The sequence below is a fragment of the Eriocheir sinensis genome, chromosome 16, assembly GCF_024679095.1.
Source record: "Eriocheir sinensis breed Jianghai 21 chromosome 16, ASM2467909v1, whole genome shotgun sequence".
Classification (NCBI taxonomy): Eukaryota; Metazoa; Arthropoda; class Malacostraca; order Decapoda; family Varunidae; genus Eriocheir; species Eriocheir sinensis.
The window spans coordinates 6,979,257-7,000,109 of NC_066524.1; the positions used below are offsets into that span (position 1 = coordinate 6,979,257).

The following is a 20,853-nucleotide window of genomic DNA, read 5'->3' on the forward strand; positions in this document are numbered from 1 at the left end:
TCAACGATGCCACCCAAAAACCCACCAAAGAAAGTAACCAAGCGTACAGCTAAACCTGTGCACCTTTCTGTGTCGCAAAAACTGGAACTTTTACGTAAAATAGATGGAGGAATGAGTGTTGCCCAAGTCTGCGAGCTGTATGGGGTGAAAAAACAGACAGTTTCGGACATAAAAAAGCTAGAGGAAAGTTAGACAATTATGCAGTTAAATTTGCTGTGTCGGGAAAGGTGATGCAACTAGAAATCATATGAAAGACCGAAATGTGTTGAACTTGATTTGGCAGTGTACAAGTGGTATACCCAGGGCGTGCATGTGGGGTGGAAGTGAGGGAGTGGAGTTGGCGCTAGTGCTAGTGTATAGGACAGCTATCACGCGGTGTAGTCCGGGGTGGGTTGTGTTTCCCGGACATATATAGGGTAAGTCCGCAAGGGGTAGACCCCCGGACATTTTCCATTGCCGGACATTTGCCATTCCCGGACAAGCCTTCCCCCCTTTTAGTCCGGCAAATCGAGGGTTGAGTGTATATATATATATATTATCGGATCCAGAAACAGCAACCACACATACCACATGGGTGGCGAACCACTACATGTTGTGCAAGAGTAAAGAGACCTCGGGGTCACCATCAGCAGTGACTTGAAACAAATAAAACACTGCAAGTCCGCCTGTAAGAAAGCCAATGCAATGCTTGGGTTCATAGCGAGGAACTTCGAATACAAGACGCCGGGAGTTATGTTATCCTTGTACAATTCGCTGGTAAGGCCCCACCTGGAATACGCCGTGCAATTCTGGTCTCCTAATTACAGGAAAGACATTGAATTACTTGAGAGAGTACAGCGCCGCGCCACGAAGATGATACCATCACTGAGGACGAAGCCCTATGAAGAGCGACTCGAGCGACTCAACCTCTTCACGTTGGAAAAGAGACGCCTGCGGGGAGACATGATACAAGTCTTTAAGTATCTGAACAAGCTCAGCAACGTTGATCACTCCAAACTCTTCACGCTAAAAACCAACCTGAGAACAAGAAACAACGGAAAAACAATTCAAGCAAACCGATGCAATACCGACATCGGCAGGAGTTATTTCTCGAATAGAGTTGTTCGCCACTGGAACAGCCTTCCTGCAGAAGTGGTTAGCGCAGAGACCATCAACTCCTTCAAGAAACACATTGATCGCCACTTTGCTGCATCGGGAGTGAACTGAACGTTCCCAAGAGTAGATACACAAGTGCTTTAATCCTTCCCTGCAAGCCACTCCTATGGCAAACGGATTGATTGAATCACTGAACGCAGGCAGCCTAGTAATGAGCCAACAGGCTTTCTGCTGCCTGCTAGTCCATGTTTTCCATGTTTCCATGTTTTTCTCTCCCCCTCTTTCCTCACCTTTACCTGACCCTCCCTACCTCTCTCTTTTAATCTCTTTCCCTCCCACTCACACCCTTTCTCTCCCCCTTTCCTCACCTTTACCTGACCCTCCCTACCTCTCTTCTTTTCCCGTCCATTTCCTCCACTCATTTCCCTTGTGGGAAAGGTCAATAGGAGTGTGGGAAAGGTTTGTAAGAGGTGGGGAGGGTTTATAAAGCCTTAAAATATATATAAATAACAAAAAAAAATATAAGGTCGCTACTTCACGGATTTTCGCCTATCGCGGGGGGTTCTGGAACCTAACCCTCACGATAGACGAGGGATTACTGTGTGTGTGTGTATATATATATATATATATATATATATATATATATATATATATATATATATATATATATATATATATATATATATATATATATATATATATATACAGTTGTCCCTCAAATAGTACGGTTTCCAACAGTACGGTTTCAGTTTTATACGGATTGTTACAGAAGATTTTTTTAGGATTTTTTTAAATTTCTCGCTCGTCGCACCAAGTGCCATGGCGTGAGTGGCAAGACTGTTCTACCCATGGAGGTAGAATTGGTGGAGTCGACATCAGCCCAGTTCAGTGAATCCACCAAACTGCCATTTTTAGGGCCGCAAGTTTGTGGAAACCTGCCAGGTGTCAGGTGTCGTCAGGTCAGGCCAGGCTGCTCTCACCCGTGTATCCCGTATCTTCCAGTGTTGTGCGAAATAACTTGACCAACAAATAATTAGTAACAACGGTATCCGTCTACGTGCGAAATACTCATGAGTTCTAGCCGCGCATGTGCAGATACCAATGTTACTAATTATTTGTCAGTCGACTTATTTCGCACAACACCGGAAAGGCTGCTGCACTCACCTCACTTCCCAAGTCTGGGAGGCTTCGTAAGACGGCCTTGAGGACCCGTGCACTTATTTCCTGGCAAGTTTTAAAGGATCCACGGCTGACAGCACGGGAAATAAGGGCAAAAAACCCACAATTACTGGGAGATGTGTCTCTGAGGAGTGTGCAGCAGCTGCTTCATGATGACCTGGGATACAAGAGTTACCGTGCCCACAAAAACACGATGTTAAATGCAGTACAGAAGGACAAAAGAATCAAGTTTTGCAAGAAATACTTAGCATGGAATGAGGAGCAGTGGAAAACTGTGCTATGGAGTGATGAGGCAACTTTTACTGTCACTGGAACCCCTTCATCACGTGTGTACCGCAGGCCAGGCAGCGACCCACTGGATCCTAAGCTCACCTCTAAGTTTGACAAGCACCCAGCATCACTTATGGTTTTGGGCAGCTTTACCTATCATGGAGTTGGTGAATTGGTGATTCTTCATGCTAATGAAAAGGTGAACCAAAACAATTATTTAGAGCTTCTGAGTGATGTGTTGTGTGATTCTTTTGGAAAAACAAAGGCAAAAGTATTCATGCAGGATTCGGCTCCTGCACATGTTGCAAAGTCTGTTACACAGTGGTTAACAGGTTGTGAGGTTCCCTTTTTTCCTGATTGGCCTGGAAACAGCCCAAATATCAATAAATCCAATTGAAAATTCATGGTCGCACATGCAGAAACAGCTGTGTGACATGGACACGTCATGTGCCTAAACTTAAGGATGCAGTCAAGCAGCTGTGGGACAGCTTTTCATCATCTTACCTGCAAAACCTTGCATCGCCTTAATGAGATTGTAAAGAGAAAGGGGAATGCCAGTAAATATTGATAAGTTCAATATTGCATGTGTGTTTACAACCTTTCCCCCTACTAACAATAAACAATGTTTTTTTCATGCAGCGACAAAACTTTTCACGCATACTGTAACTTTCTAATGGGATCTTGGAGATCCACTATAGTCCCTTGGCATTGTTAATCTAGTCTGTAATGTACTAGGACTGAAATGCCAGAATTTTCTCTTAACTCCACTCCCACACGACCACTGCGTGTAACAAAACACACGAGAAATTAATCCAGACAAGGAAAGGTTTGCCGGCGCCGGGAATCGAACCCGCAACCAGCGTAACGGGAGAGCCACTCCTTTACCAGTCGGCCAAAGAGGTACCCCCCTGGAAAAGTGGGTTATGGGAGGCTCGCCCATCAGGCAAGTCGTGTCACTACAGGACAATTACTGGAATAAGTTTGTTTGGTGAAATTATTTTGATTTCAGAGGAAAGTATATTTTTTATAATTCAAGCTATGATTTTGTGTATGTATTTCTTCCTTTATGAGGAAAAGCAATACCTAGTTTTGTTTCCTCACGACTCATATTTTGGGATCTGGCGATTTGGTAGAAAAAAATTGAGTGGATTTTATAATTTTGATGTCAGTTTTACACTTCATTGTCCTAGCATGCTCTAGGATAGGAGTATGTAAGTGTTTAATCTCAGTAAATTTATTTTCTATACCAAAAGTGTATAATTTGCTTTCTAATGTATCAAAGATTAAATTTGAAGATTATATGTGTTGTAATGTTACCTGCCTGTTATGGTGCAGGCAAGTGTTTATACTGGTGCCATCTTCCTTGGCTCATGCTGCCCCACGGAGCTCATATTTGATCCTCTTTTAGAGAGAATCTAGAGTCCAGGTTGACAGGTGGCCCTCAGGACAGCATGTGGGCAGTCTTAGGCCACTTGGGGATGACTGAAAAATTGCCAGCTTCTTTGTGGCAGTGGGCAGGATGACAGTCTTTAGCATGAATATTGCCACGACCTTCCTGCTATGTACCATTCTCAACAATGGTTCTTCCAACAGCTCCTTCCAGTACCTGTAACCTGTGTGTCATAACTCTTATTTTCCTTTACTGCTCCAGTCACATTATCATATTCTTTACCTCTTTTTTTTATGCATATAATCAACAGTGAAAATCAATGGTACTTTACTTGCAGATTAGCTGAGCCTTAAAATCTAAGTTGGTCTTAACCAGCAAATGAGCAAAGATAGCCCAAGATGTGGCGATCTGATATTTTATTCATGCTATTTTCCTTTCCCTTTAGAAAATCAATATATACATTTACAATATAACACTTACTTAGATATGTCAGAGTGCTAATTATTGACAAGGTTGATTTTTTTTCAGAGAGCAGCTAGAATAACATAGTTCACTAGTTAGGGCACTTATTCTGTCCATTCATTAAGAGAATTATTTTGATGAAAGTAGAATCCCTATTTGATACCTGAAGCTTAGTGATTAGAAAAAAAATGTAGGTAAAATTGCAGTTTGAATTGTTTACTCCATCAAAATAACTTTCTTAATGTGTGGACAGAACAGTTAAGTGCCTTAATTAGTGAACTGTGGTATTCTGTCTGTTCTCTGCAAAGAAAAAAAATCCACTTTGTTAATAATTAGCACTCTGACATGAGCTAGGTGTTATATTGTATTTGCATATACTGATTTTCAGAAGAGAAAGGAGAAAAGCATGAATAAAATATTAGTTCACCACATCTTGTTCCATCTCTGGTCATTTGCTGGTTAAGACCAACTTGGATTTTAAGGCTCAGCTAATCTGCAAGTGAACTACCATTGATTTTCACTGTTGATTATATGCATCAAAAAAGGGGTAAAGAATATGGTTATGTGACTGAAGCAGTAAAGGAAAATAAGAGTTATGACACACAAGTTACAGGTACTGGAAGGAGCTGTTGCAAGAACTGTTGTAGAAAGCTAAAGGTACATAGCAGGAAGGTCATGGCAATATGCACGCAAAAGGTAGCAATAACGAAGCAAAAACGTAATTGGTACATAGTAAATGTGTTGTTAAAAGGTGATGGGGACGTGGTAAAAAGGTAGTAGTTATGTAATGAAATACGTTACAAGGACGTACCTGGGAGTCCACGCATTTTCGTAATTACTCCGTATCTTCGCTACGTAAAAGTTACAAAACCGCTACCGTTATACAACATAATATATATGTAATTGTGTTTGCTGGGTATCCCCTATTCTTCAACAACACTCAGATGTCACCTTCTTCAACACTAAATATCCTCAGTCCATCCTTAGCTCAAAATATCAACTGGAAACTTCACATCTCCTCTCTTACTAGATCAGCTTCCTCGAGGTTGGGCGTTCTGTATCGTCTCTGCCAGTTCTTCTCCCCCACACAGATGGTTTCCATTTATAGGGGCCTTGTTGGCCCTCACATGGAGTATGCATCTCACATGTGGGGGGGCTCCACTCACACAGCTCTCCTGGACAGAGTGGAGTCTAAGGCTCTTCGTCTCATTAGCTCTCCTCCTCTTACTGATAGTCTTATACCTACAGTAAACCCTCAGTTCTCCGGGTGCACCGTATCCGACCTTGCCTGTATCCGGGAGTTTTCAAAAATGTGATTTTTTCCAAAAAATTCCAAAAATTTGTTGCACGCCACAAAAAGTCGTTCAAATTGCCCACGCGATGCCTCGAAGCTCTGCCCGGGCAGCGTACCACACCACCAAGGTAAAGAGACTCTCTTTACCTTGCGCACCACAACACAACAAGCGCCCTGCACGCCATTGTTTACGTTCATCATGGCCCAGTTAATTGCTTTTGCGTGCGTGCCCTACCTTCTCCAGGCATTGTTTGCCTGTGTGTGGTGTTTGGGGCGCTTGCCATGGCGCCGATGTATAAATATGTATATAGGTCAGCAGGGTGTACAAGCGTTAATTACTCCGTTAGGGGCGAATCTTAACAGAACACCCGCGTCCTTGGGGCCATGGTGGGTGCTGACGAGCCCCGCAACTCCCCAACAATTTTTCTTAGGTTAAGTCACTAATTATCGTTTGCAAGAGATGCCACAACGCCCACGCATTCACTGTGGATGGGGAAAGGTTTGCCTACACTAGCGTTAGAGTAGATAATGTAATATTGCAGAAAACAAGGTAAAACATTCTCGGGGCGGTGGGGCAAGGTGGGCAGTTTGACGTAGCCCATAGCATTTTTTCATTTTTACGGCTATAATACATCCTTCCTGCACTCGTTTCATATATCCACGTGTGCACAGGCGTAATGGGCTCACGTGGGCGTACGGACGTGAGCTTAAGTAGCTCCGTTTGTGAGATAATAAGGATATATGTTCTCAGGGCGAGCGGGGAGGGGTGGCGGCGCCGCAGCTGAAATGTAGCCTAACCCGTAACATAATTTTCTTTTTTACGGTTATAACATATTGTTCCTGCACTCGTTTCATATATATACGTATGCGTTGGCTTGGGCTTACGGGCGTGATCTTAAGTAGCTTCATTTGTGCCGATGATATATTAAATGCGGTAGACGAAAGTTGGGTTTTCAGGTCTGTAGACTTAACCAACACCATATCTGGGTTTTTTCCATATCCGGGTGCACCCATGGCTCTATTAACCCGGATACCAGAGGGTTTACTGTATTAAATTCCGCCGCCATGTTGCATCTCTTTCTATCTTCTATCAATATTTTCATGCTGACTGCTCTTCTGAACTTGCAAACTGCATGCCCCCCCCCCCGCCCCACTGCACACGACTTTCTACTCATGCTCATCCCTAAACTGCCCAAACCCCTTATGCAAGAGTTAACCAGCCTCTCCATTTTTTCATCCCCTTCACTGGTAAACTCTGGAACAGCCTTCCTTCATCTATTTCCTCCTGCCTATGACTTGACCTCTTTCAAGAAGAGTGTATCAAGACACCTCTCCACCCGAAATTGACCTCTCTTTTGACTACTCTTTACTATTATCTATTATGGGAGCGGCGAGTAGCAGGCTTTTTTTCTTGTTACTCTTTTTGTTGCCCTTGAGCCGTGTCCTTTAATGTAAAAAAAAAAAAGGTATATTTGTCTATCCATCTACCTATACCTTACGGGGTTGAACGAAATGTAGCTACCTGGTGTCTGTCCCAGTTGTCAGTTGCCAGTTCTCGCCAGCCGACTGAACTGTTCTGAAATCTGTGTCATCACTTCTGTCCGTGACTGTGCCATCTACAGTACAGGGTAAAGGATTTCATCTGTGAATTTCACCTCCACAGTCCAAGTCAGCACAACACAACTCTACTGGTACAGAGGCCAAGAGTACAACCAACTTGAGATACTTAAAGGAACTCACTTGAACTTCATGCAATCTTGAAAAGCTGCAACATCACTCCAGTACATGTTGATTTCTTCAAGGTCAGGTGAGTGACTGGATAAGAAGTCAAACAGAGGATTACTTCTGTTTAGTTGTTTGATGGCCAATGTAATCTTCTTTGGATGTAAAAGAGTAGTCAGCTCCATTACCATGTCGTTGAAGACTGGGGTGTTGCCGTCATTCACCCAAAGCTTTTCCAGCCCTATTTTGAGGGCGACTGCCAGCAGAAGTGTGTTGTAGGCTATCTTCCCAAAGTCTGGACCATCTGTGTTGCCCATTTTCCACTAGAAAGGGAAAACAAAGTGGTAATAATAATACATGAAGACTCCTAAAATATATTGAAACTGAAATAAATATGATTGCTATATACAGGTAATGTTGGGAGCATACTCTATTAGCTGTGCAGGGCTGTGGTGCTCATCTCTTTACCATTGGCCCTTGAGCCTGTGGTGGGTGATAACCTGGGCATGTAGTATGGTATGGTTCAGTACAACATTATGGTACGGTATGGGTATTTTAGGGCAAAAAGCACGGTTCGACATATTTCTTCATGTATGGTACAGTACTTTTTCTAAAAACTCCACTCTGGACGATTCTGGGCATATTCCTCCTACTCATCCCCCCTCTGACTCCTTTATGCCTGTTATAAAGATTCTTCAAAATGATGTTTTCTATGCCCTCTCTGGCCTCAATCCTCAGAAGGCTTATGGACCTGATGGAGTGCCTCCTATTGTCCTTAAAAACTGTGCCTCCGTGCTGTCACCCTGCCTGGTTAAACTCTTTCGCCTCTGCCTGTCAACATCTACCTTTCCTTCTTGCTGGAAGTATGCCTTCATACAGCCTGTACCTAAGAAGGGTGACCGCTCCAATCCCTCAAACTACCGTCCTATTGCTTTACTTTCTTGTCTATCTAAAGCTTTAGAATCAATCCTTAACCGGATGATTCAAAAGCACCTTTCCACTTCTGACCTTCTATCTGATCGCCAGTATGGGTTCCGCAAGGGGCGTTCTACTGGTGATCTCCTAGCCTTCTTAACTGACTCTTGGTCATCCTCTCTTAGCCGTTTAGGTGAAACTTTTGCTATTTAGCTGGACATATCAAAAGCTTTTGATAGGTTCTGGCACAAATCTTTTCTTTAAAATCTAACCTCCTACGGTTTCTATCCTTCTCTCTGTACCTTTATCTCCAGTTTCCTTTCTGACCGTTCTATTTCTGCCGTGGTAGACGGTCACTGTTCTTCTCCTAAATCTATTAACAGTGGTGTCCCACAGGGTTCTGTCCTATCTCCCACTCTTTTTCTGTTGTTCATTGATGATCTTCTTTCCAAAATGAACTGTCCTATCCATTCCTACGCCGATGATTCCACTCTGCATTATTCAACTTCTTTTAATAGAAGACCCACCCTTCAGGAACTTAACGACTCAAGGCTGGAGACTGCAGAACGCTTAGCCTCAGACCTTACTATTATTTCCGACTGGGGCAAGAAGAACCTGGTGTCCTTCAACGCCTCAAAACACAGTTTCTCCACCTATCCACTCGACACAATCTTCCAAACAACTATCCCCTATTCTTTGACAACACCCAGCTATCACCTTCCTCAACACTAAACATTCTCGGTCTATCCTTAACTCAAAATCTCAACTGGAAACTTCATATCTCATCTCTTACTAAATCAGCATCCTCGAGGCTGGGCGTTTTGTACCGTCTCCCAGTTCTTCTCCCTGCACAGTTGCTGTCCATATACAGGGGCCTTGTCCGCCCTCATTATGGAGTATGCATCTCATGTGTGGGGGCTCCACTCACAGCTCTTCTGGACAGAGTGGAGGCTGAGGCTCTTCGTCTCATCAGCTCTCCTCCTCATACTGATAGTCTTCTACCTCTTAAATTCCGCCACAATGTTGCCTCTCTTTGTATCTTCTATCGATATTTCCACGCTGACTGCTCTTCTGAACTTTCTAACTGCATGCCTACCCCCATCACGATGCCACGCTGCAATCGCATTTCTACTCATTGTCATACCTATACTGTCCAAACCCCTTATGCAAGAGTTAACCAGCATCTTCACTCTTTCATCCCTCACGCTGGTAAACTCTGGAACAATCTTCCTTCATCTGTATTTCCTCCTTCCTACGACTTAAACTCTTTCAAGAGGAGGGTATCAGGACACCTCTCCTCCCAAAACTGACCTATCTTTTCGCCACCTCTTTGGATTCTTTTTAGGAGCAGTGAGTAGCGGGCTTTTTTTTTCATTAATGTTTGCTTTTTGTGTGCCCTTGAACTGTCTCCTTTGCTGTAAAAAAAAAAAAAAAAAAAGTACGTACAAAAGTACGATTATTCTTTTTGTACTTATTTCGTACCATTTCTGTACCCAGTCAAGTTGCTAGATGGAAAAAGAGGACGAGGTCGTCACCTCACCTCAGTTTAGGGGAAGGTCAATGAGTCAAAATTCTGACCATATTAAGGCTGGGTGTGACTTCATTAGTTGGGTGAGGTTCTCAACCCAGATGCATGGGTGTGGATCTGGGCCTAGAATTATCCCCTCAGGTCAATGGGCTGAGTGAAGTGGCACGGGCACTGTCCACTGTCCACAACACATCAGAATGGGGTATATTCAGAGTTGTGCCCACAAAGTTTGAACTAGTCTTTCAATTATCGTAAATTACCTGTGTTTCTCTGAGACTTGTAACAAGTACACTTCAATACAATAAGTGATACTTCAGTCGTCCCTCAAATAGTACGGTTTCCAATAGTACGGTTTTGGTTTTATAGGGATTGTCATGGAAGAACTTTTTTAGGATTTTTAAATTTCCTGCTCGTCACACCAAGTAGCCATGGCGTGAGTGGCAACACTGTTCTAACAATATACCTGCTGAAAGCACCCCAAAGCATTCGAGAAAGGTGTTCATCTTACAGAAGAATTCAGATTTAGAAGTTACGCTTTAAGATGAGTTACGTTGCAGTAGGGAGAGCATACCACGTGAACGAGAGCAGTGTTCACTGTATCTATCAGTGTAAAAGAAATTCTTGCTGCAGTAACTGCCAGTGCTCCAAGAGTGCTGCAAGACTGGAGATAAGGGCCGTCATTTTACTAAGCCTTGTCGTTGCTACGGTGACGGCGTCTCACTCGCAGCAAAATGGCGTACGCTGATCTTCTTGCCAGTGCGTTTGAGAAAGCGAGTCGGGACGTCTCGGGCGCCCAGACCACCTTTGGCGGTGTTTAACATGCATTACTAGCTGTCCTGGCTGACAAACTCCTTACAAAAGAAGATGAAATGGAAGCTCCAGTGGTTATGGTGGTACAGGTAACTCTCGATTGACACGAGTTTGTTTTACGCGGTTTTTAAATAACGCAGGGTCTAAAATCCAAATAAATGTTTAATTTACATGTTTTTTCCACTTATATGCGATATTTTACGGAGTGGCCACCATATGTCTCACGCAACTGGACTCACACGGCGCCGCAGCCACACAGCTGAGCTCAGTTCTTCCTGTGCGCCACTTGAACAACAATACAGTACCCACGCTGCCACGCTACTCAACGATAGGGGTGGGCAGGTAACGGTACCAGTACCGGTCCTATCGGTACCAGCTATATGGTACGGTACCGGTACCAATACTAGCCAGGCGCTCATGCTGTCCCTCATTTCTTTCTCAGACAAGTGAGGCTGAGACTGAGTGCCAGATTGGATATCTCGGTGATATGGATATTCTCTCTCTCTCTCTCTCTCTCTCTCTCTCTCCACTGAAGGTATAACGCGCACCTTTTTCACATAAAAAATGCCTGAAAGTTTAGCCCTGCGCGTTATACGCTGAATGTACAAATTTTTAATGATTTTTTTGCTTCTTTGGAGTGTTTTTAATGGTCTGTGTTTCGTCTTATCCAATAACAACTGCAAACATACCTTTATTATTGTTAATGATCCTTCATAGTCCATGGCTGTCTTATAATATGTTACCATAGAATACAGGGCGATCAAATAACTACTATACAAAAATTAAATCAGTGGAGGATCGCCCATGCCTTGCTGTTATCTCGTTTTCCCGTCGGGCGCCATTTGTATGATCTTAATCTTGATGTCACAGCTGGCTTATGATTGTATGACTAAGGAGCAGTACAAGCTGCATAAAAGAATCATATAGGAAAAAAATATCCATGTGTTCATTATTAATTACACAGGGTGACAACCAAAAAATCGTCAGGGGTTTCTCAGCTGATTCTGGGTAATTTTGGTGTTCTGAGTCCGAATATCACACTGATTTTGCTCTATCAGGTCAACTTTTTGAGATACAGCCATAGGCCTACCTGACGAGCTATACATATGCTAATATCAGGGGTTTTGAGTTCAATCATATTTTTCTTGAAGAATATATCGAATTACAAAACTAACTTACTTCTCTAAATTAGCTGCATACGTGTCAGTCAGTCATCCTGCTGACAGTCAGCTGCATCCTGCTATTACATATTACATATATTTTTTTTATTTTATTTTTCAGGTCATTGATATGGCTTCGGCGCGACGGTCATGCAGGAATAATCCTGACGTTTTCTGCTACATCTGCGGAGAATACACGCTGTCAGTGGACAGGAAGAACATCACAGGATTTGTGAAGCGCGCCTACCAGGCTTACTTTGAAGTCAAGCTGGGTGACCAAGATAAGTCCTGGGCACCGCACACGGTGTGCAAGACGTGCGTGGAATACCTCCGGCGGTGGACGAAGGGCGCGAAAACTTCACTGAAGTTTGGGATTCCGATGGTTTGGAGGGAGCCGTTTGACCATGCATCGGATTGTTACTTCTGCGCCATCAATACTACTGGCATCAACCGGAAGAATCGGCACAGCCTCCAGTACCCCGACCTTCCATCTGCCCGCCGTCCAGTTGCTCACTGCGAAGAAATTCCTGTACCAGCGTTCAGAGAGCTTCCTGACAGCGACGACGAGGCCACCACTACAGACGAGAGAGGAGATACAGAAGAGGAGTATGGTCTGCAGCCCTTTTCACAAGGTGAGCTTAATGATCTGGTTCGGGATCTCAGCTTGTCGAAGACTTCCTCCGAGCTGTTGGCCTCTAGACTCAAAGAGAAAAATCTACTTGGCGAGGACGCGCGTATCACTTTCTTTCGTAGAAGGCATGAGGACTACATGGGCTACTTCTGCCAGGAGGAAGACCTCGTGTACTGCCGAGATATCGCCGGTCTTTTTGTTAAACTCGGCGCTTCTCAATACGATCCGAGAGATTGGCGACTCTTCATTGGCAGCTGCAAGCGCTCTTTGAAGTGTGTGCTCCTCCACAACGGGAACCAGTTCGCCTCAATCCCTCTTGCGCACTCCACAACTCTCGAAGAGAACTATGAAGTAGTGAAGTACGTGCTCGACAAAATCCAATATGAGCAGCACCAATGGATCATCTGCGTCGACCTCAAGATGGTGAACTTTCTACTTGGTCAGCAGTCCGGGTTCACAAAGTACCCATGCTTTATATGTATGTGGGACAGTCGAGACAGAGCCCAGCACTATGTAAAGAAAGAGTGGCCGGCGCGAGAGCAGTTAGTACCTGGGCGAGAAACATCATAAACGAACCTCTTGTTGACCGGAAGATATTGATCCCACCGCTGCACATGAAGCTTGGGTTAATGAAACAGTTCACGCGCTTTGGACAAGGATGGAGGTGCTTCAACTACCTGTGCCGAGACTTTCCTCGACTGACCATTGAGAAGCTGAAGGCCGGCATATACGATGGCCCACAGATACGGCAGCTCATCAACTACACAGAGTTCCAAAACTCCATGAACACGCTAGAGTCGCCGCCTGGAAATCGTTTGTGGAGGTGGTGAACAACTTCCTGGGGAACACGAAGGCAGCAAACCACACCAGACTCATCAGCAGCATGATAGAGGCTTTTCAAAAACTCGGGTGTTTGATGAGTATAAAGATGCACTTCCTATTCTCACACATGGAGAAGTTTCCTGAAAAGCTTGGGGCGATGAGCGACGAGCAGGGAGAAAGGTTCCATCAGGACATGCGCCAAATGGAGGAGAGGTACTAGGGGAGGTGGGATGCAGTCATGCTGGCGGACTACTGCTGGTCGCTGAAGAGAGACAACCCAGCAGCTGCTCACGCACGGGAATCGAAGAAACGCCGATTTATGCCGTGAACTCTGAAATTTTGTGTCACGTAACGTTTATTTAGAATTATTATATGCTTATCAAATTTGATGGAGTAAATAAAAACTGAATGAATTTGGATACGTTGACTTTTATTTCTTGAGGAAAACGGAAAAAATCGTCAGGGTTTCTCAGCTGATGATCCGCAGAAATTTGTTTTTACGAAAATCGATTATAAAAAATTCTGTAGCAAAAAATCTTGACCTGATTGAGCAAAACCAAGGTCATTTTCGGACTCAGAGCATCAAAATTAGTCTAATTCAGCTGGAAAACCCTGGACGATTTTCAAAAAATATTTTTTTGTTACCCAGTGTTATTAATATTAGTGAGAATAATGGGGTAAATATGATATCAGAAACTGTACATCATGAGTCTTGTACGAGGAGTTATTTCACGCCCGGCCGCCATTTGCATTGTTTACAAACCACACAACCACACCCACACAACAAACAGCTGCATGCTGCGTGTCACCAGAACCGTGTGAATTGTGTCTTGCCTTGTTGTCTGTCATAACCTACGAGTGACTGTGAGAATAATATGTTAATTATGATCTCAGAAGCTGTACATAATCAGTATGTACGAGGAGATATTTCTCGCAACACCAGCCTGGCCACCATTTGCATTGTTTGAAAACCACAGAACCACACCCACACAACAAACAGCTGCATGCTGCGTGTCACCAGAACCGTGTGAATTGTGTCTTGCCTAGTTGTCTGTCATAACCTACGAGTGATGGTGAGAATAATATGCTTATTATGATATCAAGCTGTGCATCATCAGTTTGTTTACGGGGATGTATTTCTCACAACACCAGCCCGGCTGCCATTTTCATTGCTTTACTCAAGGACACTTGTCAATTCAAGCAGTAAAGATTACACCAAAAGTATATAAATTTCGGGAAACTGTACATTGTCAATGTTCTTTAACCCGTACATATTTCTGAGCATTTTAAGAACTTTTTTCTTTTCAAAATTGTTGTCTTAAAGTTTGGGGTGCGTGTTATACGCTGCAAAATACGGTATTTATTTTTTGACAGAAACCTACCTCTTGTTTGATTTACATTGTTTTTGATTTATGCGTCCTCTTCAAGGACGCAATACTCATGTAAATCGAGAGTTACCTGTACAGAGAGTTGAAATGCAATGATGCAGTGATGGGATTCAGCCGGTTCGCACCGGTTCTTGGAATTTCTTTAATCCCGAGAACCGGTTGTTACTGTTAGCTTAAATCAGGGGTTCTCAATTTTTCCCCCATGAACACCTTTTACTTATAACTTATTTTGGTAAACCCCTCATATAGGGAACCTGTTCTTAAAAAATTTGAATCCCACCACTGCTTATATGTGTTTATTTTGGCCATCATGTTTGCTGATGATGTCATCACAGCACGAAGGCGCTCCACCTCTCAAAGCCGGGAGCCAGCAGACGTCCCGAGTTGGCAACCCGTGCTGTGGCGTGACGCGTTTGAGAGAACCCGGGACGTCCCAGGTGCTCAGACCACCCAGAGCCCTCTATCAAATGCTTTTGTGAGCCTCTCAGTTAAGCCTCGTCGTTGCTATGGTAACAGCGTCTCACTGGTAGCAGAATGGCGTCCGCTGCTGTCTCTCTAGCTGTTCTGGCAGCAAAATGGCGTCCGCTGATCTTCCTGACGACGTTTAAACATGCATCACTAGCTGTTCTGGCCGACGAGCTCCTTGCAACAGAGGATGAAAAGGAAGCTGCAGTGGTTATGGTAGCACAGGGAGGTGAAATGCACTGAAAGTACTAACAGTAATCCCTCGCCATATCGCGGTTCACTTATCGCAGTCTCGCTGTATAGCGAATTTTTAAATTGTAAATATTTAGTTTTGTATCGCGGATTTTTCGCAATATCGCGGGATTTTGCGGTATAGAGGTATTTTAATATAATTATTATTTTAATTATTTTGCAGTAAAAGAAGCATTTTCTAGCCTAAAAAATTGTAAACAATATAAAAAAAAATAAAGTATTAATAAGAACATATTAAAAGAATATTAAATTTCAATAAAATACGTAGTGTACAGCAGATAAGTAGACAAAGACTCGCACGTATGGAAAACGCAGCTACGGCCGCTTACGCTTGAGCTAGTTTGCCCGCGTGTGATCATACACGGCATACTATTGGCTGATGGATGGGAGGCGACCATCCATAGCACTGTGTTCTGTATCCTGGGCGCTGTTTGGCTCAGCGACCGTAGCATTTGTTGGTTCGTGAGTGGTTTGCTTGGAGACAAAGGGAGTGTGTTACAGCTTGCTGCCGTTAAATGCTCGAGAACTTGGCAGTGAGGACCCAGACAGGATGAACAAGACTAAAGTCCTAAACTTGCTCAAAATGATTACTCCAAGCTTATCTAGTTTCATGGAAGTCTTTGCGGTACTGGAATAAACACGTGGAGAGCTACTGAACCGAACAGCTGATACGCTCTTCTTCTTCTTGTGACCACAACTTACCGACCACACGAGTAACCGACATGTTGGTGACTGAGTTTCTGACTAGAATTTCAATGAGTTTCCCGTGAAAGGTAGCCAACTTTGAATCTCTTGAGAAACTAGTGGTTGGGTGACCTTGTTCACTCGGGCTGTGGCGAGATTCACAGACATGCGTACTTATATAAATAATATATATAAAATATAATATATAAATTATATAAATAATAAAATAAATATAAGGTCGCTACTTCGCGGATTTTTGCCTATTGCGGGGGGTTCTGGAACCTAACCCCCGCGATAAACGAGGGATTACTGTATATGTGTTTGTTTGGGCCGCTATATTTGTTGATGACGTCATCACAGCACAGAGGCGCTCCACCTCCTCAAACCGGGCTGCAGCGGACGTCCCGAGTTGGCAACCCGTGCTGCAGCGTCACGCATTTGAGAGCACTCGGGACGTTCCCAGAGTCTCGATTCCCTCTCAAACGCAGCCCAGGCAGTGTTTTTATGGGGAGCACTAATTTTATACGGATTTTCGAATAGAACGGGGGTCCTGGGTCCCTAACCCCCATACTATTTGAGGGACGACTGTATTGTTAATAAAAATGTAGATGATCATTCTCAGTTTTATTTATTGGTAAATGAGAAAAAAAAATGACCAATGCAAGGTTCTCCTCTTTGAAAATCTTTTTTGCATGAAAGCCCTGTGAAATCAAGCAAAATTGAACTTTTTAAAAAATCTATTTATATTACAATATTTGCTGCATATCTGATGAGGGTGTATCAGTTTCACCTTCAAAAAAATTTATCAAAGAACATTAGGGCGTGATGCATCTCGACAATCCGACCACCCCGAACATTAGGAGGGCCAGGTGTTTGGGTCAGCTTCCTGCATATTACACTTTGCCCTCAACTGACTGCTGGTTGTTGTTGTGACCAAGATGTTGGGTGGATGCCTACCACTACGAAGAGGGCGGGCAGCTCAAAGGAGATGGCGTTTAACCCCTTCAGCACGAGGATGTGTATACTGCTTCCTTGCGTGCCCCGTACCATATCCGAGGATGCATATACTGCATCCTGGCTTGCTTTAGCCAGCATATGAATTATTTCTTCCTGGATATTGTATGATAGTTTTTAGGATATAGGTCGTATATGATATATTATTTGACTTTCAATGTCATTATTGTGTAAGAACATAAGTGTACTTTGCGCGCATTTGTACTTGACAGTAACAATCAATTCTATCAGAAACTAACAAAATAATGAAAAGAAATTATATACGTGTATGCGTGTGGAGTTCCTCTTCCCTCGAGTTGCCAAGTGGCTGGCTAGTGCACCACCTCGGCTCTAGGACGCGGGCTCACATGGGAGCTGCAGCCTCCCTTCGCTGCCTCCCCATCACACCCATCTCACTGTCTCTGTTCTCTTTCTTCCTTCCTGCCTCCTCTCTGCTGTCTCCTCTCTCCATCTTTATTCATACAGAGGAGGGTTACAGAAAAAGGGTCTTTGCCTTGATGGAGGGATGGGTGTGGGGGGTGGGGACAAGGAGGGGGGGTTTCAGTTCCCATGCAACCTTGGGTCCCAGAGGTGGTGGTGAGATAGTGTGCTGCCTGGCTGATTGGCAACTCAAGGGAGGAGGAGTTCCACACACATGTGTATGTTGTTTCTTTCTCATTATTTTTGACCTCTCTTTATCTACCTCATTCTCTCTCAGGCCATAGGCCGTTTTGTAGTGAAAACACCTCATTTCCCGCCCAGTGTGGGGAAATATGAAGTGTTTGACTATAGTTTTGCAGATTTACATAGATTTACATAGGAAATCAGACCACACAGACCCCATGGTCCAGACTAGATGATCTGTCCTTAAACTTACGTGATTCTACATTAATCAGATAGCTTCAAAACCTTGCACTTTTACTCTAGGTAATATCAAGTTGAAGGAAGTGTTGGTTGAGCTTGTTTTTAAAGGAGTCAATCGTTTTTTTTTTTTTTTTTTTTTTTTTTTTTTTTTTACGTGCCAGCCGGTAGGCTTTCTTGAGGGGTCTGGATGGTAGTCAGCCCCAGCCCGTCATAGCACAGGCAAGTGTTTTATAGTGGTGCCATCTTTTCTTGGCTCATGCTGCCCTCCAGAGCTCGTTCTTGATTTACTTGGACAGTTTCCACTAGAGTCCAGGTTAATGGGTGGTCTTCAGGACAGCATGTGGGTAGTCTTAACCAGGTGGCAGCGACGGGCCAAATTTGTGGCTTTACTGTGTAGCAGCGACGGGCCAAATTTGTGCCATGATATAACCCCCCCAAAATAGATGATACATAATCTGATCACAAATGCTTTAATATATAGGGTGAGGTGGACACAACCCGTACTACTAGTTGGAAAAATATTCATTAAAAATCTGTATTTGCCCTAACAGGCGATACAAAGAGTGCATAATACTCCTCAGGAAATGGGATTCCTCTTTGAGTATCTGTTGAGCTTCCCCAGAGAATATGTTTTCTCCATAGGAAGGTTTTATTAATTTTTCAATTGCTGTACGGCTCGTGACCAGGGGGTCACGGCTTAGGTGGTTTTCTATGCTCGTCAAATGTAACCAGGCTTTACAATAACATTTTGCGTCCACCAGCTGTACGACTCATGAACTGCCCACATGTTTGTTTACGGGATTCTCGTGAACACAAAAACTCGGCACAACAATATCTTTCCATGCAAATATCTTTTCAATATGATCATATTCGCGATGAAAACCTTCACCAGCAAAGTCAAGACATATTCACAATCACCATACACTATACTGTGAGGCAAGAAAATTGCATCAGACAATTCGATAATTAAAAACTCGCCTAGCATTTTCAGGCCTAAGGCTTGCGGCACAAGATGGCTGCGTCAGCTATTGGTGTCCCATTTTCTTTCTTCTGTAGGAAGCAAGACTTTCCACGAAGCTTTGCTTCGACAAGACGGCCTTTGTACGTCTCGTGACCGTGTACGAGTTATGTCCACCTCACCCTATTATGAAATGGTTTGTGTGAGGGGTGATTTTTTCTCATTTTTCTCGCTTGGAGGGACCATTAACCCCTTGACTGTGGATTTCCTACAAGAAGACATCACCAAGCTACAGGAATGGAACAAAAAGTGGCTGCTACAATTCAATGAAGAAAACTGTAAAGCCATGCAAATTAGGAGGGGAAATCCATCATACCAATACCAAATGGGAAACACTCCACTATCCACTACAGAGGCAGAGAAAGACCGGGGAGTATGTGTTAACAGGCTATCAGTGAAGGCAAAATCCATGCCAATTGCAGCGGACAGGGACACATGATCCCCGCTGCTACCGGGTTAAGGGCGTAAGCCAAGAGTTACTCTTGGTGGTGCAATCAAAATCAACCAGTCATCTTGAAATTGTGTTCACTTAATGGCATAATAATGAATATAGTACTTCTGACCAATATTCAACTTTCTACATTGAAAAATGATGACTTTATAAAAAGTTTTTTTTTAAATTGCCTTTTTTTAAACCAATGTACTCAGTACCTATCGTGTAATTTGATTTCATTTTTCTTGGGCATGTTCTTTGGTCTTGTCCCTACAATTTGGCTGTAGGGATTAATTCTACACTAATTAGCTGATTTTTGACAAGCACTTATTTTCTCAGACATATTTTTTTAACTTTCTGAAATGGAAAATTGAATTTCAGGAAATATTTTGCATGCTTACAACAAAGATAGGACAAATTCCAACAGCCATTATTTAGTTTAACCCCTTCACTACGGCCAGGCGAAAACGGCGCCCCACCCCGTATCCGGGCTGGCCGTGCGCGCCAAATTTCAAACGTCACTTCTGATTATAACAAGTTTTCAGCCATAATCTCAACATAATCATCATGTGTTATATATAAAAACATGCAAAATTAAATGGTGCACATAGAGAAACATAAATTATTTGATAATTTTGAGATGTAAGCATAAATATACAGAGAAACTTGCAAGAGATTAGCATCTCTCTCTCTCTCTCTCTCTCTCTCTCTCTCTCTCTCTCTCTCTCTCTCTCTCTCTCTCTCTCTCTCTCTCTCACACACACACACAGATTAGATGGTTAGAAAGGAAGGCAAGGGTCGAGGAACAGCAAGTTGAAACTTGTTGAAGAGGTGCCTCCCCCCTCCCCCTCTCTCTCTCTCTCACACACACACACACACACACACACAGATTAGATGGTTAGAAAGGAAGGCAAGGGTCGAGGAACAGCAAGTTGAAACTTGTTGAAGAGGTGCCTCCCCCCTCTCTCTCTCTCTCTCTCTCTCTCTCTCACACACACACACACACACACACACACACACACACACCAAGGGATACGAAGAGAGAGAGAGAGAGAAGGAGAGCGCATCTCTCTCTCTCTCTCTCTCTCTCTCTCTCTCTCTCTCTCTCTCTCTCTCACACACACACACACAGATTAGATGGTTAGAAAGGAAGGCAAGGGTCGAGGAACAGCAAGTTGAAACTTATTGAAGAGGTGCCCCCCCCCACCCCCTCTCTCTCTCTCTCTCACTCACACAGACACACACACACACACTGATTAGATGGTTAGAAAGGAAGGCAAGGGTCGAGGATCAGCAAGTTGAAACTTGTTGAAGAGGTGCCTCCCCCCCCCCCCCCCCTCTCTCTCGCTCTCTCTCGCACTCACACCCACACACACACACACAAGGGATAGAGAGAGAGAGAGAGAGAGAGAGAGAGAGATCTCTCTCTCTCTCTCTCTCTCTCTCTCACTCACACACACACACACACTCTGGGGGGA

At 43.7% G+C, this 20,853-nt stretch overlaps 1 protein-coding gene across 4 annotated transcripts in view; it reads right to left on the reverse strand.

Annotated features, from left to right (window-relative positions):
* The window catches only part of LOC126999223 (uncharacterized), a 133,620-nt gene that overhangs the window by 77,060 nt on the left and 35,707 nt on the right, over positions 1-20,853 (reverse strand). For all 4 annotated transcript variants that reach the window (XM_050861555.1, XM_050861554.1, XM_050861557.1 and 1 more), the window contains one exon: positions 7,431-7,735. In XM_050861555.1, coding sequence (XP_050717512.1) covers positions 7,431-7,735 — 305 coding nt within the window. The remainder of the gene's footprint in view (positions 1-7,430; positions 7,736-20,853) is intronic.